General features: G+C 34.2%; 3 protein-coding genes across 5 annotated transcripts in view; 2 read left to right on the forward strand and 1 right to left on the reverse strand.

Annotated features, from left to right (window-relative positions):
* Nucleotides 1-10,824: 10,824 nt before the first annotated feature.
* Nucleotides 10,825-16,941, forward strand: LOC109536931. 2 transcript variants are annotated; one of them, XM_019903413.2, is made up of 4 exons: nt 10,825-11,186; nt 15,935-16,103; nt 16,166-16,388; nt 16,470-16,941. In XM_019903413.2, exons 2-4 carry the CDS (start codon nt 15,940-15,942, stop codon nt 16,599-16,601), a joined length of 519 nt encoding a protein of 172 aa, XP_019758972.1. In that variant the 5' UTR covers nt 10,825-11,186; nt 15,935-15,939; the 3' UTR covers nt 16,602-16,941. The 2 variants fall into 2 exon arrangements, with proteins under 2 accessions (XP_019758972.1, XP_048519645.1); XM_048663688.1 differs by having other exon boundaries at nt 15,939-16,103.
* On the forward strand, nt 13,322-15,871 carry LOC109536932 (cytoglobin-1). 2 transcript variants are annotated; one of them, XR_007280825.1, is made up of 5 exons: nt 13,322-13,457; nt 13,509-13,676; nt 13,736-13,958; nt 15,144-15,579; nt 15,663-15,871. XR_007280825.1 is itself a non-coding variant. In XM_019903414.2 (4 exons), exons 2-4 carry the CDS (start codon nt 13,516-13,518, stop codon nt 15,267-15,269), a joined length of 510 nt encoding a protein of 169 aa, XP_019758973.1. In that variant the 5' UTR covers nt 13,322-13,457; nt 13,509-13,515; the 3' UTR covers nt 15,270-15,871. The 2 variants fall into 2 exon arrangements, 1 of the variants encoding a protein (XP_019758973.1); XM_019903414.2 differs by having other exon boundaries at nt 15,144-15,871.
* Nucleotides 16,927-27,562, reverse strand: part of LOC109536930 (MOXD1 homolog 1) — a 31,693-nt gene continuing 21,057 nt past the window's right edge. The window contains exons 6-12 of the mRNA XM_019903412.2: nt 25,097-25,217; nt 24,503-24,644; nt 23,962-24,078; nt 23,593-23,894; nt 23,348-23,523; nt 22,965-23,113; nt 16,927-18,196 (exon numbers count right to left, since the gene is read on the reverse strand). Of these exons, the coding sequence (XP_019758971.2) occupies nt 18,008-18,196; nt 22,965-23,113; nt 23,348-23,523; nt 23,593-23,894; nt 23,962-24,078; nt 24,503-24,644; nt 25,097-25,217 (1,196 nt within the window). The 3' untranslated portion in view covers nt 16,927-18,007. The remainder of the gene's footprint in view (nt 18,197-22,964; nt 23,114-23,347; nt 23,524-23,592; nt 23,895-23,961; nt 24,079-24,502; nt 24,645-25,096; nt 25,218-27,562) is intronic.

The following is a 27,562-nucleotide window of genomic DNA, read 5'->3' on the forward strand; positions in this document are numbered from 1 at the left end:
CCTTTGTTGGCGTGAGTTCTTTCAGCTTCTGCTATGTTACTGTAGCATTTCCCCTGAACTAATCGCATATCCGCAAATTCGTGAAAGAAAATTCAAAGTAAGTAACAGTTTCACAAATTATTGTTATGATTGACAAGAGCTATCCACCTGTAACTATCTGTTAACGACAAAAAACATCATTGCCGCTGTGACTTTTCATCAAAAAATTGTAGAAGAGAACTTTTTTGATATTAAATATTTTCGTAATTTGAAGCAAACATAGTAATTTTTCTTTTTAAATGCTTAAGTATTCCAATATGCTACCAATTAAACATGGAACAATTTCAAAATAATGCTTAATAGCAAAGTTGAAATTCGATCTTCAACTGTTAATATCTTCTAGAAATTTTCGAATAAAAAATTTTCAATATTTTTTTCGTACTCCCTAAGTGAGCCTCCATCATCCCTTAAAAGGAATGACGTCAATTTTGAATCACCCTGTATTACCAAAACAAAAATGATGCTGATTAGCAGATATCAGCATATTACCTCTCTCAACATCAACGGAGAAAATATGGAACGTGTCGCCAAATTTACCTATCTTGGCTTTTCTCTAAATGAGAAGTGGGAATGTGATGAAGAAGTGAAGGGAAAAATTGGTCGCGCGAAAACAACCTTCTTTAACCTTATGAATATACTTCTTCACAGAAATATGCCACTACACACTCGAATACGTGTAGTACAATGTTATGTATGGCCTATTGTTTTGTACAGTGTCGAAACTTGGTCCTTAAAGCCAGAACGCTAAATCGAATCGAAGCTTTTGAGTTGTGGACACTCCGCCGATTGCTGCGTATTCCCTGGACAGCACACACAACTAATAATGAAGTTCTACGAAGAGCTGGAATAGAAAGACAACGAATGGACACGGTAAAAAAACGTAAAGTGTCATATCTGGGGAACTGACAGGACTTCGCTACTCCATACCAAAGCTAGTACTGCAAGGAAAAATCGAAGGTAGAAGGGGGCCAGGTCGAAAACAGCATTCTTGGCTCCGCAATATAAGAAACTGTTCTGTGACCCTGAAATGGACAAATGATCGCCGACGTGCAGCATAGCACATGACACCCGAAGAAGAAGAATAAGAAGTGATTCTTCGGACGAAGATTGTAATTTTCCTATTAGAGTACCAAGGCATTTTAGAATAAGTGCAGATCATTTGGCAAGGTCGAGTGATGAGGAGTTTAGAATGAGATTTCGTCTTAGTAAACCGATTGTTATTTTCTTAGAAACTATACTTGGAAATTAAATAGCTCCACGAACTTGAATAATAGAAAATTATAAAGAATAATTTGTAAATTCTGAATATTCGCCACATAAGATTTAATTTATGTACGGTAAAGTAATTTATAATTTTTATTTTTTTTTCGGTTTTTGAGGTTCAAAAAATGCTCTGTTCCCACACCCAGAGCTGATGATCTGTTGCTCTGGGCTGTGTGGGACTCCAGCTAAGCTGTTTACCCACTAAAACTCTATCCTCACCGCCGAGGTTATGTTTGGCCTAGCACCGCGGTCATTTCTGTCCTTTTGTGCCCTCGTATTTTACTCCCTCATTATCTCTTTGTATTCAATAAATTCCAGAAGAATCTTGAGGGGAATACGCATGACCTGGTCTGGTAAAACTTCTCCCACTCCCAAGAGTCTTAGTCTACCTGTTGCATATGTCGTGCAGTGACACTTAATATGTAGAGTAGTTTCGTCCTCTAATGCGCACCCCCTGCAGGTCGGTTGATTGCTCAGTCCCATCCTGAAGAGGTGTTTTTTTGCAGGGGGCGTTTCCTTTTAAAAAAGCCACTATCCTAATTTTTTGCCTGCTTAGATCTAACAGTTTATTTTTACGCACTGGTTGTGGAAGTCTCACCAACTGCCTTGCGGTAAGGAGTCGCGGTGTCTCCTCCCAGTACTTCCTTTGGTGTTTCCAGAGCCACTGCCCAACTCCCGCCCTAACTTGGGCATCAGATATGCCACAAGCAGGTTCTTGGTTGGTCAGTGGTTGCTCGGCCCCTGCTTTAGCAAGTTCCGCAGCAATCTCGTTTTCTTTGCTCCTATTTGTTCCAGTTGCCCAAGTGAGTTTTACTCTGTTTGAGCTCCCAGCCAGGCTCGTAAGTTATTTTACATGATCTAGCACACATTGTGACCTGATTGTGTACGATTCAAGTGCCTTTATTATGGCTTCATCTCCGGTTACGATGGTAATGTGCTTACGTGGGTATGCCCCTTTTTCTCATTTTGCGGGCGCAATTTGTTATCGCTAGAATACTTGCTTGGAAAATCTTGAGTGTCACTGATGTATGATCTTTAAAAATATTTTCAGGGTGTGACTCATTAGGGCAATGATTCTGTGGCTCGAACATCATCTGGCTTTATTTTTCTTTGACAGTGTCACGAATGTTCTGGCTACCCAATCGCTAGAAATTCTGCCCGTCTCATAAATGTTATTAAACAGTTTTAACAGAATATGGAGTCTTCTCCGATAAGCTTTAGTAGGTAAGTAGGCACTTCGTCTGGTTCTGCTGCCTTTCCCGCTTTAAAGATTTTAATTTCATGTTCTAGATCTTCCCTTAATATTTCTGGGCCAGTATACTTCATGTCTGGGTTCGCCAGTTCTGTAGTTCCTGTATATTCGCTTCACCTTGCCAGTTTGTCTGTCGGTTCTACAATCAAGTCGCCGTTCTTGTTTACACATCTGGCAGTCGTATCTTTGCTCTCCCAGTCATTTCTTTCATCTCTTTGTACATATTGAAAAAATCGCATTTGTCTTGATATGCTTCAACCTCTCGACATTCATCAAGTAGGTAGCCATTTTTTTTGGCCTGCCCCACTTTACTTCTGATGTCATTGTTTATGTTCTTATAGATTTGCACATCTTTGTTCTTATATTGATCTCGTATCATTATCAGTTCCAGTACGTATCTCCTGTGGTATCCATTCTTTGTTCTTTCCTTTTATGGAGTTAAATTCTGCATTTCCTACATCCTTCAGTAATTGTTTTAAGTTTGACCATTGTTGGGTATGACTATAAGTATGAGTTGATAATAATATCACTATAGACCAGCAATGCCCAGCCAATAATCATAAGATTATCGTTCGTTCAATTTGTCGTTTGTGTTCTTCTCAACATTCGTATACACTACGTTGTCTTTAAGTCTTCTAGGGTCTAGGAAATTGTAGCTACCACTGGATTATGAGCGGATGTTATATCAGCTCCTGAATATGTTTTTACTGACTTAATAATATTTCTGAATCTTCTACGAATCATAATGTAGTCGATCCGGTTTCTCATTATACCTGATTTTCCGTCTGATGATGCTTTCCAATTATAACGACGACGTGGAGGAAGCTGATAGAAGGTGTTGGTTATTATAATGTGTTCCCTTTGACAGAACCCGACCAATCTGTCCCCTCACTCACTGCGAAGACCTAATCCGAACTTGCCGATAGTACTTCCCCTTGGCCAACCTTCGCATTTAGATCCCGTAGATTCATTATAGAGGCCTTCGTGTTTCTTGATAGGTTTGATCACCTTATCTAGATCTTGGTAAAATGACTCTATTTCATCTTCGTTCTTATCTGCTGTAGGTGCATATACTTGAATAACAAATATATAATATAAATCATCAAACAATAAATCTATTGGAATTTATTTGAGAGCAGTTTCAGTAGAACTATGCGGTCTGAGAATGGGACGAAACTAGATACCGTATGTTGCACCCTCTTGTCGGCACTTATTCCCACTCCATATCGATGAGAGGCATCATCATTCCCTGAATAGTTCATTGTGCAATTCTTGGTAATTTCTCGTCATTTCTAAAACAACGTTATCTACTTTCCCACGTGCATAAAGACTTCTAACGTCGTCTTCTAACTATCGTTTCTATCTGTTAAAGTTCTGCAATCAACTTCATTCAATACCCTCCTCCCCGGAGATCCGATTGGAGGAGTTATAACTCCGGAACATTTCGAATTGAACAAAGCCATTGTGATGGTGTGATGATTTTCACTAAGGTATCCACAAGGGATCTTTAATTCAGTAGTTTTCACTTGCCTTCTGAATTCTTACACGATCACTATCGTGGTTGGTTCTTCCGCTTTTGGGGCTTGTTCTAGACCCTGGGGCAAACGAGTGCCCGATTTACGGCCGCCCAATCTGAGACAGTTGTGAACGCTGATTTTGGTTCGCCCCGAGTGTTTAATTTTTCCGGTACCACCCATATCTAGGAGGCGTCCCCTATCCACCAGCTGGGGAGGCGCCCCATAGAAGTTCAGCAACCCCACAAGGGCAGGGTGCGCAGATCGGAAATTGCTGTTGTTTGAGTCCCAATTTGATTTTTGTTTAAAATCGCTTCGCCCAGCAATTTGAATGCAATTTTCACAACTTGTAGCTGATGAACTATTTCAAATGCTTTGTGAATCTTCTGCAGAGATTTGAAGAAAATATTCCTTCCAGTGCCGAAGTTATAAACGTTTTCTCTTGAGGCTGCACATATAAAAAGTTGCGGGTTTTCCGGTCTCAAACAGATTTTTTTTTTATCTTCCGGATAAAGAATTTCAATGGAATCAGTGAATTTGTAGCTGGATGCTTTGGGAATACTTTGGAGACATTTGAATAAAATATTTTCACTAGTGAGAAAGTTATGAGTTTTTAGGTAGGAAGCGGCGGTTTTTTGAGTCTCAAATCGATTTTTGTTTAAAATCTCCCAGTGCAGGAATTTCAACGCAATTTTCAAAATTTATGGTTATATTATTTGTGAATACTTTGACGAGATTTAAAGAAAATATTCGAACTAATACTACAGTTATGAAATGTTTCCGTCAAGCTGCAGAGGTGGAAAATTGCTTGCTTCACAAATAGATTTTTTTGAAGTGATAACTTCTCATGGCACCAAGTTCATCGGAATGCGTCAAGGCGCCGTTATTTTTACGGATATAAGTAAAAAAGTATAAAAAAACTAAATTCCGCACGAGTTACATATGTGCTATGGTATCTCCTGATACTGCACATACTGATGGGAGGGACTTAAATTCGAGTCTTGGAGAAAAAGTGGAGTTAATGGTTTCATTGGTTAAACGTTATTATTTAGGAATGGATTGTGCATTTAGTGAATTACTTCTTTGAGAAGCATAAAATACATTTTCTTCCTCCATGACTAAACCAATATTTGATTAAATGTGGGCTTGTAAACCTCGTAAAAATGTTTGTAAAGCAAGATCATCGTACGTTTGTAATCTGACCAATTTTCCAGCTTCTGAAAGATTACTGTCACTAATTTTTGTCACAATTAAAGATCTCGCCTCTTGACATCTCATACCAAAATTGTATGGAGTTTCGCCTTTATTTGGCTTCAGAAGGATTAAGTCTTGAATTAAGCAATCAACGTCTCTTTGATCTCCAAAACTGAACCTCAATGTAGTTTTTACGTTATGCCATAATTTTAATTCGATTCCAAAGCATTAACGCTCTTCCTGTGAGTTTACCAATTACTGCTCTTACAAGAAAATGATTTAGTGCCATATTAGCGGGGTTTTGAAACGTTTTGAACAAAACATCGCAATTATCTATAAATACGTTTAACGTATGAGGACTTGCGTCATAGTGGGGAATAGAATCAATGCAGATTCGTAAGATGATAATCTACGTTTCCAGGAATTTTTGTTGACTTTTTAGGTTTTGTAGTTTCTAAAGTTAAATTATCAAATAAAAAAGAGTGAAATATCGCTCATAAATGCAAAAATCTTAAAATCTAGGTTTTTTCTTTCGGGCTAGAGGATCAAAAGTTACTTATGATCAATTGTTGGAAATGGAAAGAAAGTATTTGCACTTACAATAGTAGTTTTCTTTAGATTCTTAACTAGGGCGCCTATGGGCTGCTGTCGATGTTGGACCACCACCCAGGACTTCTGCAAACCGATTTTTCTTTCTTCTTTCTTTGAACCGGACCGAATTTTAAATTCCCAATTACTCGTTGAAATGAAAATTGATATGCGATACACCGAAATTTTGGGAATCCTACCGACTGCGCCGCGAAGGTTCTTTATTCAGACACAATTCGAACAAGACGAGATTTTTAATATGAACGATGATTATACAGGATGATTCAAAATTGGCGTCACTCCCTTTAAGAAAAAACATATAGACATTTTTTTTTTTAATTTCTAGAAGATTTGAAGATGAACATGAAGAACAGTTGAAGATCGAATTTCAACTTTGTTATTAAGCATTATTTTGAAAAGGCCCCACGTTTGATTGGTTCGATAAATGGCCTTTATTCGAAGTTTCTCAAGAATCATTCGAGCCACATAATTCGTTTTGGCATCGTTGGATAGAGAATAGAAGAGTCGATTCAGTCGTAACAACGTGAGTGAGCAAAGAAGAATAGTTTTGACCCAGAAAGCCAAATTTGAGAATATCACACACTTAGGTGCAAGATTATGTCAAAATTTCATGTTTTCCGTTCCATTTTTGCTCATTTCTCGGAGGAAAAATGAGCAAGAACGCTCATTTGTACATCATTGACAGAAACAAATGGCCTTTTTAGAAAGTGAACCATGGATGGGGAAATGCTGGCAGTTTTCTCAAAAAAGGCTTGAATTCAAGAAGTTTCAGATTTGCGTGGTTTTTTTTTGAGGTTGCAAAATCTACTTGAATATGACGCTGCTTTTTTAGAAGTTTCTCAAGAACCATTCGAGCCACATAATTCGTTTTAGCATCGTTGGATAGAGAATTGAATGGGGGACACTGGATCCGCCCTTGTTCTTGACACTATTTCGTTTGAATTTTGAAGCATTTGAAAATAAAAATTACGATCTTTTTACCAAATTACGAAAATTTTTTATATTAAAAAAGTACTCTTCTACAATTTTTTTATGCAAAGTCGAAGCGGCAATGATGTTTTTCGTCATTAACAGATAGGTAGATATAGGTAACAGTTACAGGTAGACAGCCTTTGTCAATAATGAGAAGCATTTATCAAACTGTGGTTTATTTTGAAGCTCATTTCACAAAATGTAAACCAACAGCGAATTTGCGAATATGCGATTAGTTATGGAAAAATGCCACAGTACATAGCAGAAGCTGTAAGAACTTACACCAGCAAAGAGATACGCACTGGACGAGTGGCCCGAAATGGACGCAGATAGTGAACAATCTAAAAGTGTTCGATTTCCAAACCTAGAGGAACAGGTATTGGAGATTATTACAGCTGAGCCTTCCAGGAGTACTTGAAGCATTGCACAACAACTGCACTTTCTCAAACACCGGATACTTAATTGTCCCGATAACGAGGAAGGGCCTACATTCCTACCATATACCTATGTAATATGCACAGGACACTAGAACGCATTAAATCTCTGATCTTCCGAACACCGGTTCAAATTGAGCAGCAGTTAATTAACCGAACACGAGAAGCTGCTCAAAATATGAGCACAGACTCAAAGTGATTGGGACACAGATATGTTTGGAGTGAAACATGCAGGACTTCTGGCTCTTGGGAATACTTGTATTTTAACAACAGAATTATATTTTATTTGATCAATGATATTAATCAATGATATATAACCTTTAACTGTTGATTTTGGATGACAGTTGTGACTTATTTAGGTATATCACTCATTTGCCTAAAAAATATGGCAGAACTCGGGGGGCTGTTTTATCGCAGCACTGACCGCAAGGTGACAACGTTATCCTAACCTCAACGCATGTTAGTGTCTCTTTAATTTTCTTTGCTTCATGTTTATCCATGGTTACTGGAGAAATGTGAATTAGACAGATTACCTTGAAAAACATTGTTGCCATCCTTCTGATCTAGTTTTTTGCAAATATCTGAGTTTTGAATAACATTTAATTTTTTTACTATTTTTTCTGTACTCCCAAGACACCCCCAGACAAAACCTCCAGAGGAATGACGCGAATTTGAATCACCCTGTATTGATAAAAACAGCTGGGCTTGCTGCTGACCAGGTGCTGAGTTGCAACCTACCACGTATGCATCACGTATGCCTGTGCACTGTGCAGGCTGGTGTCGTGCCTTAACTTGGGAACCGCTGACGCAGCAGTCATCTTCCGCTGCAAGTTACATTTTTATTGTTAATATTTCATAAACTCATTTTTGCTCTTAACTTCAACCTGAACACTTGTATTAAGAAAATAAACCTTTTTAAAAAAGTCTTTTCGTCGTTCGTTATACGTAATTCGCGAGAGTTATGTGACCCTGGCTGGCTTTTATAGAGTATTTTATGTTTGGGTCTAGACCTCAGATTAAACAGATGCATTTGTTTACGTTTTTTATCGTACGAATTGGTCATGTGTTGTTTCGAAGCAAATAGGCACTTTTATACAGGGTAATTATATAATAATCAACGTAATTATACAAGTAATTTTATGCTTAGCCGGGCGTGAAGACTAAAAAAAACAAATTTCTTAGATTTCGGACTTGATTACAAAACTACGTTCGTACACGACGGTTAATTGAATAAAGACAATTTGTGTGGCTCTGTACCACTATTAATAATGTTTTCTTATCTCTAATTAGGCTAAGCTCAGCATAGTTGATAGTTGTATGCTGATCTTGTAGTTTCATGTGTGGGAAGCTTTATGTAGGGTACAATAGCTAATTGTTTATAATAATGGATGATTATCTTTTGGAAAATAGTTATATGGTGATAAGACGATGACACTTAAAAAGGAAAAAACTATTGGGTTGCTGATACATTAGAAAAACGATCCGAATTTGGAGAATTCCATCATTTGCATGGAGATTTTGAAAAGAAGCAGAAATATATTAGTTGTCCAACATCTATTTCAGCTCGTCGTGTTACAAAATGTTCTCTATTCGGTCAGAAACACTGCGAACCTGCGAACAAATCCCATTTGTTTCGGATAGGCCGCCCACAGCAATGGTTCGTCGGAAATCGTACAAAGTACAAAGAACTTCAGTTCTAGTGGACGAGCTCCAGTACTTTGCAATGAAATTGGATCATACATAAACATTATATAGTTATAAGGTGCATTCCCCCAAGTGGGTTTTATCAAGTTACGCATTAAATCGTCTTCCTTTAATCTGAACTTCTTTCGCGGAAAATTAGCACGTAAGTTCTGAGCAAACGTTCGGTTAAACCACGGTATAAACATATTTACTACAAATCAACGCCGAGTAGTTGGAAATGAAACTTGTTTAACTCCATACTTATTACATTCTTGAATTACCATTTAAAGACAAGTTCCTCTTTCCGAAGCAGCTGTTTTCACATTCTTTTCTAACACGTGTAGTAGAGGCATGTTATTGAACTCAATGAAATGCTCTACAATTGAAAGTCGACAATATCAAATTGTAATAAGCCAAGTCTTTCTCAAAGGGCAAACCTTTTATTTGAAATTCAGTACGGAAACTCACATATTCATATGATATGTTTTATACTTTAACTCACTCTTTTATTAAGAATAATTAAAGTAAACTCGTCTTGGGGAACGCGAAATTTAAATAAATTACAATATGAATTTTTAACATTCTATTCTTAGTTTCACCCTATATATAAATCATGTTTATTGTCAGATTTGTGATTTAATTTGACTATTATGTTTGACTTGCCAGGCATTTCATTTCCCTCACTTAACAAAGATACGGACGATGTTATTTAAATTTGATATGGACAGTACTGGATTTGCGAACTCTATTTTTACGAAATGAATTATTTCTGATGGTCATAGCATCAGCTGGAATGACTTGAAGTACGTTAACTATTAATTTTTAAAAGTGGATTTTCACAAATATCTTTGAACTTCTATCTACCTGTTTTTTGTTCGTGTGTAGCGTGCTTTACCCCGATATTCCCGCTTAATTGCTTTATGGATTTTCTATATTTCTGAGGTGGAGATTAACGTTGTTTATTTTTTTGGTCTTGTAAATTAAACGTATTTTTCTCTTTTGTAACTAATTATTTAGAATTTTGTTTTGCCTAAAAAGCATCAAGGACCAATAGCAAATGTTTCAAAAATATTTGTAGTGGATGTAAACTTTTTTCTATTTAATTCTCAACTAAGCGAATATGCAGCAATTTTTCTGCAAATTTAAGAATTTTAAGGATTATTTTTAACTTTAAATCTTAAATTTAATTCGGCATATTTTTTGAGCCTGAAAATGCGCACCTTGTCTCTCTTTATTAAAAACACATATTAAAATGCATAGGATTTATGCTCATGTTTTCATAAGCTCACTGGAAGTGTACTGAAAACTTGCAATCCCGGATTACTTTGCAGATATGAATGAATTATTTAATAATTCACCCCTAAAATTATACTCATCATTCTATTAGCTGCTTTAAAACTTCGGAAATATCGGCAAATAAGTAGCACTTATGGTGTAGCACAATAAGTGTTACTTATTTGCCGATATAAATATATATATTTACACCTATGATATAAATATATATATTTACACACACACACACACGTAACTTTTTAAAGCACCACGCTCAATTGGATTTACATATGGATTGACCTATTCATTTGAAGGCTTTTGCCTTATGAAGATGAGCATTTTACTTCAAAGGTACGAAGCAATAATGTTCAAGTTCCCCCTTACCTCCTTTTATATTATTTACTTTTGGTCTAGATTTTTTTAATTTTCTGCAGTTAAAACGCCGATAACATTAGAAACATTGTTGGAGTAATGATTAAAACTCAATGGGACTTAATAATCTTAATTTCCAGATCCTTTGAGCTTTGATCTGGTTTATTTATTGCATTCATATTTAGGTAGTTCCCCTTTCACTTAATTTTTCTGGTATTAGCCTTAAATGGTAACTAGTAACCATCAAGCAACGAGAACTGCAAACCAACCGGTCCGGTTCTGTTTCCTAGTCTGGTAATACTAAATTAATGCACGTTTATAAGCCTTTAAACAATATCGTTCAATATGTGCTATCTCGGATAGTTTGGTGTAAATTTGAATTGATTTCTGAAACATCTTGGAAGTTCTGTGTCTGCTGTTTTCCGTCCTTGTTCAAGTTAACAGTAATTTAGTGACGTCGTTTGCGTCCTCTAACTTGGCTGGAAATCGTTCTTCCGAAAACACCCAACTTATATTAAGACTGGCTTGTGTGTTGTCGACAGTGGACTAGGCCAAGATAATTTATTTGCGACCAGTTTTCCGGTAAGTTTACAACTACTCTAGCTTCTAATTCGCTACACAATGAGAAAGTTAAATATTATTGGAAAATTGAGCGTATTGTTTCTTTTAAATTGGAAGCTATTGGATAAAAAATATTTGTTTAATCTAGATGTAAGCACTTTATTAGGACGCAATTTTCACACCTCGAGGTCTTAAATATTCAATATCGCATACATTTAAACTTTTGTAAAATTATTCCTGGATGCGCAATTAATTATTTTTCTTTCATCTTTACTTCTTCAGCACTTGATAAGATTGAATTTACTTTTTTTTACCCTGAAACTCTTGAAAGGCCTTTTCGACCTATGCGTCAATATTTGAGTGTCAATTAAGCCATTAAATCACTTAAAACTTTTACGAGCACATTACAGTTTGTTGTTGCCATTAATAACACGAAAATTAATAGCACCATTTATAATTAAAAAGTTGTTTGTGACAATTTTAATTTCGATAATAAATATAGGGAGTTGACAGTGTTTTGGTAAGCAAATGTTGAGCAAGCAATGGCATGTACGTTTATTGTTTCATTTTTTAAATTATATTTATATTAGAACATAATTAAATTATTTAATTGGATTTATAAAATATGAACAAATCTGTTGAGTTTTTCGGCAGACATTCATTTGTATTATTATTTCGTTAATTTAAGTTGTCATTAAATAGTTAAAATTTGAAATATTTAGGTTTCCTATTAGCATCGTTATTGGCAGGTCAAGTTGGGATCAACATAGAGCAAAGGTTGAACTGGAAATTAAATCGCCAATCTAAATAAAGTAGGAAATGTAAAATAATGCAAACACGATTTGCTTGATTAACATATTTTCTGATTTTGTTTAGGGATCAAAATTCAAAAGATTTCGCATTTTTTTAAGTCAATTTCTGTGATTTCTATACCTCAACTAATGCACAAATTAAGGTACAAGACCCAACTTTCTGTACCCACAGAGTTGTTAATAGATAGCCAAAGAAATATGTTTTTATTCAAATAAAATAACCATGTAAAATATGTCATTGTTACCACATATTACACAATATAGCTGAAAGGTTTTAAGCAGCTTCCAACACGAGATATGAACATATTAATAAGAAAATGTTTTGCGGTTTTTGCGAGTAAATATAAATTAAACGTGTAGTCTATCTTCTTAGAATGTCGTAGGCAGTTCTAAAAATTCTCCAATATATAAAATAACCCACAGTTAATTGACCGGCAATATAATTTTATAAAGGTTACAGAGTTGGCGTCAGCAATAATATTTTTTTCTGTTTCAATTTTTTTTATAGTTTACTTATTATTTAATTTAAACAATACAAATTTCAGGGCTATTTACTACCATAAAACTACAAAAAATGGAATTATTTCGAGGGCAACAACATCGGAATGAAAAAGATACTTTAGATTCATACACTTCTTTTGAAAACTTCAAACATTTTTTTGCATTAATATTTATGAGAAAATCCCATTAATCATAGATGTCCATTACTTTTGATCTCGCTAACGTATATCCTTTTTCTTGAAATCAATCGATTAAAATAGCTGCAAGAACAATGTAAATTGTTTATAAAATCTCATATTGAACAATGAAAGCAGCAAATTGATTTAAATAGAAAAATATTATTAACTCTGAAAAGTAATAGTAAACCGACGATTGGACTATAAAAACAAATAAATCACCTGAAAGTCTATTTAGTTTTATATAATTTTTTATCTGCAAATAATCCACACATCGTAATATAAATATAAGTATTTATTATCTATTTGAAATACATAACTTCAAACATTAGTTGATCTAATGACAACAACATTGGTATTCAGTTACCAACACATCCGCAAGACCGATTGATGGCCTTTAAAGGACTTAGATCAATTATTAATATTGCAATTGCGCTGGTTGCTAGTAAATGTAACTTATTGGCAAACGTTTCAAAACATTTCTACACAGGGTTAATCTTTTCCGCTTTAAGCAACTCAATTATTTATATCAAACGCAAGTATAAACAAAAGTATGTAAAGTTTTAAAGAAATTGCGCATATAGTTTCTAAAAAAAGATTTGAATTGACCCAGCTCATCAATTTCGTCATTACATCATGTCACAAATGAATATGTTATTGCTAATAGATAATCCTCGTTTGGGTCACATGAGGCTTATCAATATTAGAGCCATGATTATCAACTCTTTTGACAATAACATCTCACTAAACTTTGGGTATAAATTATATCAGTGTCTGAAGAACCATTGAACGATACGTTTTAGGTAAGTTGCGCCTAGAGAATAAATTCACTCAGTTAAATTTTTGTTTTCCAGATTAATCATGGGGACTGTTTTGAGTTATATTACTCCTGCCAATTCTGGTCGTTCAGATGATCCAGACCCGGTTACAGGACTCACATCCAAAGAGAAATATTTAGTCCGCACTTCCTGGGCGAAAATTATGAAAAATCCTGCCGATAGCGGGGTCGCTTTGCTTTGCTTGTAGGATCTTTGCATTTTTTACTTATTAATTATTAATTTCATTTTTGTCACTCGTTTAGGTTGTTTGAAAGGCATCCAGAATACGTGCAACTGTTTCCATTTAGCGACGTTCCTCCTTCGGAATTTAAAACAAACGTGCGATTTAGGGCACATGCAAACAGTGTCGTGTACGCATTATCTTCTATTGTGGATGCTCTCAATGATAATAATTTGCTGGTGCAGATATTAACGAAGACTGGTTCTTCGCATGTTCCTCGACATGTTACTGCGGACGCTTTTATTGTAAGTATTTTTAGTGCTAGTTGACGTCGTGATCATTATTCCTCAATGTTCTTTGGAAATAACTAGAATAAATTCGCAAGAGATTTTATTAGTTTTTCAATGTTCGCTGTTGCTGCTAAGACTATGCTAAATGTTTAGATTTGTTTAAAAAAAAAATGCTCTTAAAGCTAAATTGCTCATTAAAAAATGAAAACATTAGGCCTTTGCAGCTACTGCTTGAATCTGCCGGCTTTTTGGCCCAAATAATTCTGTGCCACCACGGTTTAAAAGCCCGAACAACTCACTAGTTTTACAATTTAAAATAAAAATATTGAGAAGCTTAATTGGGTCTGGTTTTGGAAGATACTAAATAGCCTGTTTGGTAAACCAAATAAATATCGGATGAAAGTTGTAATCGGAAAGAGTTTCAGTTTTTCAGTAGGATATAAGTATAAACAATTTAAGAAACTTTGCTGTTAGTCAAAAATCAAAATTCAGATGGAGTAGAACCAACAACTCTTTTTTCCGAGAAGTCGCCTGTTCTTCAAAAGTCAACTTTGATTTATTTGCTCGCATTGTTACTCTCTGATAGCAACTAAATGGCACTTCATTGTTATGTAATAACATTTTCTATTAAAATAGGTGGGCGAGCTTTTCGAAATGCAATAATTCAACTTTTACGAAAAACGAACATTTTCAACTTGTTGCTCTTGGTTTTCTCTTCAATTTTTTCACAAAAAAATAAGCCTAAAAATACCAAAACGAATATCTACATATTTCCAAGTTAAGATCCTCAGTACTTTTTGAGTATGCAATCTCAGTTTAACAAATTTTTGAAAATTTGTGCATGTTTTGTGAATACAAACCGTCTATTCGGGGAATTTACGCGTTTCGAAGTAAAAATGAATTACGATAAACAATTCTTGATGCGACCTTCTAGCGCTATTAAAATACGATTAATCGAGATCGGAAATTAATTTGATACTTCACTGCGTTTGTAAATAACGTCCGATCTTGTTCCCGCTTTTGGAATTTACTGAAATTCAAAATTCACTCAAAATGTCAAGTTCCCAACAAATTCAACTGGGAAAAATATATGCTTTTTTATATTATTACTTAAGATGTTTGTGAATAATGCAAGAACAATTGTTTTTTAATGCCGATTTACATAAATGTTTTATGTATTATTTGTTACATTTTTTTCAGCATTTAAAAGAAGTTACAATCGAACTGTTTTCGACAATTTTCAAAGCTGACGAAGTGGCAGCCTGGAAGAAAACGTTCGAAGTCGCATTCTCGGTGATAATCCAAGGCATCGAAAGTGTAAATTGAAATGCACCCGTTCTCAAATTACCATCATTTGAATCTTCACGTTGTGCTTTTTTTTATTTCAGCTGTATTCATGACTAATAAGAATATTAAGATTAAGCGACTAGACTATCAGAAAGAAATTGGGAAAATGCAGATGTAATGGTTTATATATTTATATGTAATATTTTGTTCCTCTTGAGTTTTTCTTTGGAAAGTAGATTGTATAACTTAATCAAAGCCGGAACTTGCATTTCCACGTATGAGTTAACAAACGTTTAGTTGATTTTTAGATTCAAAACTTTAATTCGGGAATACCATGTAACGTTGACACTGATATATCCAAATGATTATGTAAATGATCATTATTTTTAAGGGTAATTTTGTGCAATATGTGTTTTATTCAAATATTGTTCATTTGAATAATAGCTACGTTGATGACAAAAAAATATAAAGTACTTATTGTGTAAGCTAAGATATGCAAATAGCAACTAAATGTAGATTTTAGTTATTTTAAAATAATTTTACCGATATCGCAAAATAAGAATAATAACCTACAATTATATATTAGGTAATTTTAAGTTTTGTAGTAAAGTAAAAAAACCTAAATACATTCCTAAATTTCACAATGTGTTTGTTTTCTCTAAATCAATTCTTTTTGATTTGTTATTAATCAATTGCATTTCTAGATAGGATGGGAATAATTACTAGCTATTTTGGCAGAGAGCTTGAAAGAGATGATGATCCAGATCCGAAGACTGGATTAACTTCCAGAGACATTTCCGTGTTGAAAACGACATGGAAGCGAATTACTGAACGAGGAGGTACTTTAGAAATCGGAATAGCCATTTTTACCAAGTAACAAATCTCAATACTTTCAAAATAGTCAATGTTAACAAAAGAAAATAAATTATCTTTAGCTTATTTGAAAAACACCCAGAATATCAACAATTATTCCCATTTAAAAACCTACGAAGAGAAGAGCTGAAAACTAGTAATAAGTTCCGAGCTCATTGCATCAGCGTAATGTATGCTTTAACTTGTATAGTTGAAAATGTTTCTGAGCCTCTCATACTGGAACAGTTATTGATTAAGCAATCAACCAGTCATGTACTCAGAAACGTTCCAGATCAAGCATATTGGGTTAGTAGTTTTCAAAAAAAAATCCTGCCGTTTTTTTCATTTCTTCTTTTTAGTTAATTGAGTTTATTGTTTTGCTTTCAGGACATTAAAACTGTAATTTTATCAATAGTAGCAAGCTCGATGAACCCAAGCGAAGTTTTTGTTTGGGAGAAGTTTCTGAAATTTGCATTTAGAATTATGGTAGCAACTGCTGAAGAAACCAGGAACAACTAGTGAACATTGGACTCACTATCAAATTTACCAAAAGTACATATGTTTTGTAAAAATAAGTAATGAAAGTTTGTTACAAACCAGTGTAAAACTTCTTTTAAAATATATCTGAGTGTAATTTTTTAAATCTTAGATCAATCAAATAGTTGAGTACAAGCCTTGCTAATTTAACTTTAGATTATCTAAGCAATTTTTATGTTGTATGTCGTTAATCTTCTTTTTATTGTTTTCAACGTCATTAATTTTCTTGAATTTATTTTTATTGGCGCTTCATCTATATATATTTTGGTTTGTATGTCTAGTTGTATATCAAATAAAACAAACAAAGCAAATTAGAAAAATCGATTTATATTTCTTTATCATACTATGCACTTACTTTGCACCATTTTCATATTCTTATGCACGAAACAATTAGTTTTCATAAATAAGTCACACTTTATTAAAAAAGGTATGCCAATAGAAGGCAAAATGTAAAATAAAACAGGAACACGATGGTTATTCTGGCAAAAAATTGAAGAGGATGTTTCGGAGCGGTTTGTAACCGATACATAACTTAAGTTCTATTTCTAGTTTCACATAAACGTGAGTATTATTTTTATTACATTTAAGTATTTATAGCAGTTATGACTGGCGCTGATGTCAGTTTTTTAGCATTTCTTAAACTACAGTTTTAAGTGATAATTTTTATATAATAAAGTTCAACTAAAAAAAACTGGGTTTAAGCGTTTTGACTCTGCACTTCCCGATCTTGCAAATGTTATAATTTAAACAAATATATTAGTATGGATGAAATTATGTTCATATCGAAAACATTAATATTTGCAAGATATGAAGAACTACTGCTGAAATGTCTATTTAGCTACTCTTATCAAATGTATTTTAAAAAGATTTAATTCCATACATACTGGATTACGAAGATTTCATAATCGTTTAATTTTGATGAATCGTTCCTATCATTATTGAGAATAATCAAACAAAAGAAAATTAGGTTTTTGCAAAAAATAGTTATTTTAATTCGATAATTCATTATCGACTTTGTGCTTTAGCAATTTTTCGTTAATGTGCGAGGAGTGCAAGAAAGTTCATTCTTAGCACTCTTCCGTTTTAAATTAATAAATTCACAGCTTCAAAAACGTAAGTTCTAGGCCTTAATTCTAGGTTCTTTTGGTAAAAAAAATGGTATTTACAGTGCGAAATGATTGGTATGTACAAAATAAATATGAAAATTAAGTCAAATAAATTAAAACAATAGTATATAACACAGCAACAAAATATAAGTAATAATTTTAACGTTGTGATGTTAACCAATTAGAAAATACTTATTTAAATAAAGGTAGAAAGTTAGTAATTAAAGATGACTGGCTTTTTTCGCGTTTGCATGTTTGGAATGGAAACGAAAAATACAATAATTACACAAATATCGAAACCATGCGGTTCGAAACAGCGAATAAATGGCATAAATAAATTATTAAACTTTTGCAATTCCATGTTGCCTTTGCTGCTCCACTGACAAAGCCTCGTTTCGATTTGTAACTACACTGGATATTTTCCTTATTTTCATACGGCTGGAAAACGGGTAGTTTTTCGATGGTTTCCTTCTGAAACAATATAGCAAACAATGTAAAGTTTTCAGCTGTTGGCAATTTACGGCGGGCAGTAAAAGAAATATGTACACAAATAAAATAGGCGGTATTTTATTCTGTCGCTTTTTTTGATAAAACCGTTTTCTGAGATTTCGTAAAACAGTCTGAATATATCGATTTTTTTTACATATTTGTACTTTTTTGTAGTTTTAATCAAATTTCGGTTGTTTAAGTAAAAATCCTTGTTTATTTCTTTAAATATATACGCATAATAGGTGTTTTATAATAAGTGGGTGCTTTAATGACAAAACAAGAAGAAGCGTGAAAAATTATGTAATATCGAATTATTGCTATTTATGATTACTAAGTCTTGTTCTTGTTCAACAAGAACATTTTTCAAGATTAAGAATATCTGATATTCCATTTAAATCAACATTAATCTATTGCCTATTTCTCTGCTTGTAGGTGTAGAGTTTTTCCACTTTAAAATTTTAATTAGAGGAAAATTTATTAAGGTTTAAGTTTCCAAAAACTTCAACAAAAAAAACTTAAATAAAATTCGCTTGTTTGTCATTTGTATTTTAGGATCAGTGTTAACATTTGACTTTTTATACTTTTGTTATTCAGTGCGTCCATAAAGACAAAAATTTATGGAATTTTTCAATCAAATGCTTAGGAGTGTATTGCATTGATTTGAAGTGCGAATTTTTTGAGAAAAAATTTAAGCTGACACGACGTTCTAAAATTGATATTTAAGTTGAATTCTTGAAACGAGATTAGAAGGTAACTATTATTTATTTTGTAAGCGAGTAAATATCGATTTCATATTTTTGATTTTGTACTCAACACAAAAAAGAGGTGTTCTCATTTGCAACATTCAACTTAAGAGTGGTGTCTCAAATTCGGCACACACTGTATATTTAAATTTTCTCTTGAAACATGGGCACTTGAAAACAGTAAAATAATTGTCCAGGTATTTTTTTGGCTGCCAGGTGGAAAAAGGGCGAGGGCGAGGAGTAACAATATCCAACCAAACCCAGCAACAGGCCTCGGAAAACGGACGGATTTAACCAGAAACAACCACGGCAAGTGCTGCTCTGAGCTCAGAACCATCTATTTCTAGAATTTCTTCTTACTCCACGATCATGATGATCAGTTTTTGTTTTATTTGGTTTGGCTGCTGGCCTGACTGGCTGTACAGGGATTGGGAGAAGTACTGTATCGCAGCCACTATATCTGTTTCGTCTGTAACTATTTCTCCCAGATTATTCTTCATCTTATGGATGACCATCTTTCCCTTAGCTCTCTTTGAGCGTAGCACTCTTACGTCCAAATTTTCTTCGATGGCATCGAGAATCTGTTGTGTGTTGTGTGCCCGTATATCTATATATATATCTTCGCATTGCTGATTTTACTTCCTTGTTCAATATTTTATATCGTGGTGCATCTCTGTGTGTGTTCCGACGCTCATTATTAGCTGGGTTGTGTTGACACTGAGTTTGTCGTTTTTCTTTGTCTTAAGAGTGCCAACTTTCCTTGTGACTTTTCTGATCCTGTTGGAAATTTTGGTGTTTAGTTCGCTTATGTTTAGCTGTTCAAGAGCCTCAGTTGGTTGGATCTTCCCTCCTATTTGCCTATTGTATTCTTCTTTCTTTTCTGTCAATTCTTTTATAGATGGTTTTATCGTTTTTGTAATCATTTTCTTCGTTCGAGACGAGTGTTAATTTCTATTCTTGCTCTCACCAGCCTGTGGTAACTGCCCGTGTTGAAACGGTTCAAGACAGATACGCCCGAACATATTCTCCTGTCAGAAGCAAGTGTGTATTTCGTTACATGTGATATCATTGGGACTCTTCCATGTCCATTTTCTTGTGGGTGGTTTTGTGTAACAGTGCATTCAAGAACTTAGTTCAAATCAATAGGAACGAAACCTGGGAAAGGAAATGCAAAGAGGTTGACTACTAGATGGGCAGTACAAGATCGTCAGAAGCTTGGAACTTAATTCGTTCCCTAAGAAAGGATACATGTAATAAAACCAACCTACAGCCAATACAATTAGACCAGTGGAGGAAACACTACGAAAAAACGCTAAAGGAAGAGAGGGAAGAATATGTAATGAAACTGGAACCGCCATACACTGTGGAAGGAGAATCCATCGAGATCAACAGAAGCATGAGAAACGCTCTAAAACATATGAAGAATAATAAGGTGCCAGGAACCGAAGGAATACCAGCAGAATTTTTGAAAAACGGCCCAATAAAACTTCTTAGCTTCCCGAAAGAACTTTTGGCAATATACATAAATGGAGGACGAATCCCACCAGACTGGAAAGAAGCATGGACAACACCGATTCACAAAAAGGTAATAAATACGCCTGCCCGAATTATAGATGTATCTCGGTCACTAGTACAATGAGCAGACTTGATGGTCGAATGATTAGAGACATAATAGAAGAGGAATATCGTCCTAACGAAATAGAAGAGCGAGCAGAATTTTGGGCCGGCCGATCATGTGTGGGCCACATATTCAGCTTTGTACAGCTGAACGAGAAAACAACTGCTACAAATAGAGAAGTACACCTACTTTTTGTTGATCTTACAAAAGCTTACGATACAACTCCTATCCAAAAATTTTGGAATGTGATGGAAAAGTCTCGAATAAATAATACTGCAATAAAAGCAATATAACAGCTCTGTCACCAGGCATCATCACGAGTCAAAACAAGATTTAATCTGTCTGATAGCTTCTTCATAACTAAAGGTCTGCGTCAAGGATGTTTTTTATCCCCTACACTTTTCAAAATCTATTTAAACGAAGCTCTAAAGAAGTGGAGAACGTTATGTAAGGGTATGGGAATACAACTCAATGACAAAAAACCTTTATACATATACACTCCATTTTCCAGACGACCAGGTGGTAATCGCTCAGGATAAAGAAAACATAGAATTTATGACAACAACACTTCTCGCAGAATACGGGAACTGGGGGATGACGGGAAATAAATAAAAAACCAAATACGTATGCATTGGCTAAGACCGGGAAATTTAACATTGGACAACAACGTCGAAATATCGGTATACGACAAACATACTTACCTAGGAACACAATTAGATAAAATAGGCAGAACAGAAGCTGAGATAGAAGCAAGAATAATGAAAAGAAGGAGGAAAATCATATAACACTATTTTTAAAGCATACTCTTATATGGATGCGAAACATGGCAACTAACGAAAAACCTCGAGAGTGGACTCATGGCGCTTGAGATGGACTTTTAGAGAAGATCTGCAGGAAAATAAAGGATAGAAAGAATCACGAATGAAAGAATAAGAGAAATAATGCAGGTAGAGAAAACAGTAATAGACGAGATTCAAAGAAACAACTGATATGGTACGGACACAGAAAAAATGAGTGATGGGCGGATTCCTAAAATGGTTATGAAATTGACACCTCACGAGAGAAGGAAAAGAGGAAGGCCGAAAGCAACATGGTTCGGAGGAGTCCAAAGAGCTATGTCAGAACGGAATTTCCATCTGGCAGATGGGAAATGCAGAAGACGCTGGAGACTGGGAACCGGATGGCGTAGAACGCTCTAAAACGGATATATATTTTTTGGTAGAAGCTAATTTATTACTTACTTTACAGGCAATATCCAAAAAAGGTACATTTGGAGTGAATTAGAATTTGACTGTAAAAATTGCAGTTTCTTCACATATACAGGGTGTCCCGTAAGCTCATGATCAAAAGGGTACCGCGATATTCTTTGGACCAAAATAAGACGATCTGACCTAACTTTTATTAACAAAAAATGTCTGGCTCCTCTGCTATTGATGGTCAAAATTCTTCAAAAAATTTATCTTTTTCGAACTATCGGGAGAACGGTACAATGTATTTTAGTGAAACTCGCTGTGAGTTTGTTCTTATGTAAGACTCATATTTATATTTTTAATTAAATTAAATATAATTTAGCATTGCTAAGTGACTAGAAAACAAACATATTTTTTACGCAAAAACTATGAATGCTACAAGATTTTACAATGAGCACAAAATTGTGAATAAATGATTAGTGCATCAACCTAAAAAAATTAGTTGATTTCATCCTCCAATTGAAAAGTTCTGGTAGTTTTTGTACCACGACACTCAAAAATTCACCACTTGTCCAAAACGGCTGAACTCGATGTTTTTATCAAACTATGAATATACACTTACATAAGAACAAATTCACAGCGAGTTTCACTAAAATACATCGTACCATTCTCCCGATATTTCGAAAAAGATAAATTTTTTGAAGAATTTTGACCACCAATAGCAGTGGAGCCAGACACTTTTTGTTAATAAAAGTTAGATCAGATCGTCTGCTTTGGTTCAAAGAATATCGTAGTACCCTTTTGATCGTGAGCTTACGGGACACCCTGTATTTACTATTGCATTATGCCCCAATTGGCACCAATTTAAACAGTGTGAGTTTAAATAGCATGAATTATTATGGGAGGAAACGATATGCAAAATATTAAATGGGCCCTTTTTCAGTTTAAATAAAATTCTCTCAAAGTTGGGTTTGATGCGTTAAATTGTAGTTGTAGACTCTACTGGCTTAGAAAGCCTTATTACAAAAGCTTCAACGCATTTGAATTACCTAATTTCCAAAGGCATTTTAGTGCAAAAAACGGCCTTCGCGTTAAATGCATACAATTATTTGGTAAATTTTCGTAGTTCAAAAAATGTTATATAATTTGTTACATACACTCTCTGCAGATTTAGATACCATATTTCGTTCCATACTTACAATTGCTAAAGTATCATCACGTTTTCGGCAAAAAGTCATGTGCAATCCATTGTAAAAGTATTCTTCCATTTTTTTGGTCAGTATAGTCTCGTTGTAAGGAATATTTTGCAAATGCGACATAAAAGACTTGTTTCGAAACTCCAGCGGCTCTGAAATAAACGATACTCTCCGTAAGAAATTAAATTGTAAATCGGCTGTTCAAATTTCAACCAATTCCAAATTGCGGCTGATATAATAATAAAGACCTGTAAAAATATGCAAAATTTGCAATTTGGACTAAATAAATCGACAGAATTTCGTCAGATCTGAAGTTACTTTTCAAAGTATTGTTTATTAATTTTTAAAATTAACTTTATTAACAATTTGATGCTCAATGCTCGTACCTTTAATAACCAGCTTTTCAAAAACACTTTTCTCAATCGTATCCCCTTCTATGCTGTATTCTTTGGCATTCTGTAGAGCGATAATCGCCCGCCGATTAGCTTCAGGAGACATTTCGTCTCCAGGATGAATTTCAAATGGCTTCTGTGTGGTTGAAGGCATACTTTCAGTTTCCATCCTGGAAATGAATTTATTGGCTTTTTAGTTAAGTTTGGCGCCGTTTTTAGCAAATTTATTTGGCACTTACTTGCCCTCCAATAAGGCTTGCTCTACTTCGCTCATATTTCTCCCATAGAACTCCTTGACTCCCAGATTTTCAAAAAAGTATTTCACTGGCGGTATTGAATAACATCCGGATAGTTCTGTTCTTGGATAGTACATGACAAAAGACAGGCACATTTCTTCTCTAGTCGAGTATCCTCCGAGAGTGGGTTTGTTTCGGTTCAATGTTGAATATGTACACTCTGTGATGAGACCATCTCCAGGCAGAATTGTGGTGTCTTGAGATAGAGCGCGCGATTGTTGATAGTTGAAGTCATATCGTTCATCCTGTAAAAAATTTGCCATTTCAATTTTTTCAACACACAACAGGCAGGTTTTTGAGACAAACATTTACCTGGGCTAAAGGTTGGAGTTCTTTACCGGCTCGGATATGTCGTAGTTTCAGTTTCCTTCCGGCTAGATGGGAATGGAGCATCACAGATATAACATTGATGCCGTCTTTTGGAAACACCTGCAAAAGTAAAAAAAATGGAGAATTTAATCTGAATATTCTCTTGAGGGTACAAGATTTAGAAACCACTCAAGTGGCCCAAGTGCAGTACACTCCATATTAGCCATAAATGGAAATCTGGCATGCTGATTTAATTCCAATTTAATATTTTAGAGCGAAACGGGGCGATGTATATCAAGAACCATGAACTAATCTAATGTTCCAATCGTCCGCATTCACTTCCGGATGCAGAAACGACGTTTCTTATTCAGCATGTATAATAAATACATTTAAATTCAGACCACAAACACTAATTACTCGCAGCTGCGACTTCAACCTGAAATTGCGCTAAGTTAATTAAAGCTCTAATACTACTAAGAACATAACGGGAAAACTTCAATTCACAATAAATGAGTGTAAAATTTTCGATGTAAACCATCCCTACCTCTTTCGTGCAATCCAGGCTGCAATATCCAGCTGTTTTGTATTCTTTTTGATAGGGCGGTATAAAATGCAAAGTCGATGGAGCTACTCCAGTCATGAGAATTCCTCCTTCATTTTCTCTCAGCTTGTTCGTGTAATGCAATCTGTATAACGAGGAAAACAATCTTCAAAAGAACACTAACAGTGTGACATCCTATTCAAGGTGAACTAATGAGAGCAGGAGGAATATGAGTAACAAACAATGTTTACCAAATAATTACATTTTCTTTTTACTGCATTCTAATTCGTAATTTTAATCCTTCGAACTGAATGAAGCATTTCCAGCTCCCTTGAAATATTGAAAACAACCGAGCCGAAAACAAACTGGGTGGGAAAACTTCCTTAAAGTTCTCTTTGAGGCGTTCAAGCAGATCTCCGATTTAACGGCAAATGTTGCCTTGAATAAGTCGGGAATTCAAGAGATGATGAATGAAACAATTATAACTGAAGGTTTGAAATAGGAAAATGCTTAAATAGATACTCGTAAAATACCTTGACACGCTTACAAATATCATAAAAATAATTTTAAAAGACTATTTTACAGTCACTTGCTGACCTTAATCCAGATGTGTCTCTTGCGGGTTTCATTTGTGGGTTGTCAAAGTGAACTTCCAACATATAAAATGTATTCTTTTTGCGCGCTAATGGCAGACCCACGTGATTTGGAAAATTTTCTCCTGAAAAAAAATTATGATAAGCATTCTAAAAACAAAATAAAAATAGGCAAAACAGTTGTAGTTCTCGGTAATTTTTTGTTTTAAAATGCAAAGGGAATTAAATACAACATAATTTCAACAAAAACCTTTCAAAAGCAGTCAAATCATACGTTTATTCATCTGAATTGCCTTTAAAGAGCAACAACTTTTCTCAGTGGTCACAATTTTTACATTTTTTATTTCTTATTCTTCTACTGCTTTCTACAATAAATCTACGCTGTTTGACTGGTTCTAAATGATTTATATAATATTCTTTATAGGATATCCGAGCTTGATCAGAATACATCAACTTAACTTTCAAAAACTTTCAAAAGCCAAGTTTTGAATGAAAGTTGTATCAAAATTTGCTGAAAGTAATAAATTTAATTTTATTGCCATATTGGCCTCTTTAAACAGTTCGAACGCAAATATCTTGAAAATTATTGTTTTTCTTAAACTCTAAAAAAATAAAAAGTTATTATGACTAAAAATCGATTTAAATGAATTTGCACTGCCAAAATGAAAACACATTTTTCTATTTACAGACTCAAACTCGCACTGGAAAAGTCTGGATTTCAGTCCTTATTTCCCGGCTAGTTATGTCGTGATTTTTTCTATAAAGTAGGCGATTCACAAAAACATACATTTTATAATCAAAGATTCAAATAATGGGCATTCAAACAATGTATCATACAAAAATTTCGATCATCTCGCTTGTTCAAAGAGTTTTTTAAATACCTAAAATGTTTTGGAGACATGCAGGAACATTTTCCACGCTTTGGGAAATTAATAGGAATAATTACTATTTAAAATTTCTGTTTCAAAAAAATTTATATATATGTAGAGGAAATCTTTTATTTTATTGGAAAAATAAAAAAACAGCATATACAAAAGGAAACGTACACGTTTGGTAAAACTTGTTAAGCGAATTATTATTTTTCGTTACGCTTCAGCGCCATTAAACTTCTTTAGGTTTAATTGATAAGATAATAAAATTGGAAATATGTCAAGAACAAATTCTTGAGAAACATTTCGCTATCGTTCGCTATATCATTCAATCATAAAAATTGATAATACCAACAAAAATTAAGAAAAAATTAAACAACAAAAATTACATTGGCTAATTATTATATGATACGAAGAAACGGCCCCTGTTTACATATGAAGTGATATTGAAATATCTGAAACCTTTGCGAAAACGTTTTTTCGGCCTACATTGTGCCACTTTCAACGCAGTGATTTTACCTCCGAAAATAGAAGCGTTCTTTACTGAAAAAATGAATAATTGACAATTTGTTTTCTTCGTCGTTACTTTTAAAGAGATACATAAATCGCAATTTTCGCGTCATGTGAGTCGAATTTTTTTCCCATCATGCTCTTATTCCAGTTTGAGCAGCGACCTAAATATTTAGTTACTGTATATATTGTATCTTCAAAAAAAAAAAACAACGCAGTGAGTACGAAGTTTAATAAGCTGAAATAATTTAGACAAAATATAACAAAAGTGATTCATGATTTTCAAAGGAGATTGCAAAATTTTCGTTCCTCCAGTTATATATTTTCAAATTCATTTATTGGGGACACCTTCATTTTTATAGTATATTGTACTAACCATATATCAAGAAGGAAATTAAGGGGCAAAGTTCGCTCTCCAGATTTTGTGGAGAAAAGAGTCGCTTTGTCCGTAAAATCAACCCTTGCAGAAGGGAATAAACTCCTATTACAGATTATTTATTAAAGGCCAAGAACAAAATGCGAAATGCCATGTTCCGTGGAATTATATCTGGGTTCGCTCTTTGTGAGACTGGTAATGAAGTACCAGCGGCATATTTATCTCATAGTTACGCCTACATTTCATTGGCAATATTTGAGTTTTTTGTTTTTTTTATGACATTTCTGTAGGTACTTGCAAATGTTTATGTCTAGGTGGTTGCATCTATACAATTCCTCCCATTATGTCTAGTTTGCATTATATTAAAACTATTAAACAATATAAAAAAATTGGGGATGGTTTTCAATCATTATTAGTTTCTTTCAATGTTTGAATTCTGGATTTTAAATTGTGATAGGAAATTGTTCCAAAAATATCCCCAGAAATATGTAAACGACGGAAAGCAAATAAGCAAGCATTTGAATATAAGTACTTAATTCTTAAAATACATTCGGTTTTTGAAGAAAAGATTGCAGTTGATCAAAGGAAACTTGATAGAAAAGTTCATACAAAAAGATTGTAAAAAAAGTCAAAAACGCATCATTGCGGATCTACAGGCTGCCGAAGATTAAAGTTTTTTTTTATAGCTGCCCAGTAGGTTTCCATTATTTCTCTG

Source organism: Dendroctonus ponderosae, unplaced genomic scaffold (genome assembly GCF_020466585.1).
Source record: "Dendroctonus ponderosae isolate FM_Combo_2020 unplaced genomic scaffold, Dpon_F_20191213v2 Dpon_F_20191213_2, whole genome shotgun sequence".
NCBI classification, from domain to species: Eukaryota; Metazoa; Arthropoda; class Insecta; order Coleoptera; family Curculionidae; genus Dendroctonus; species Dendroctonus ponderosae.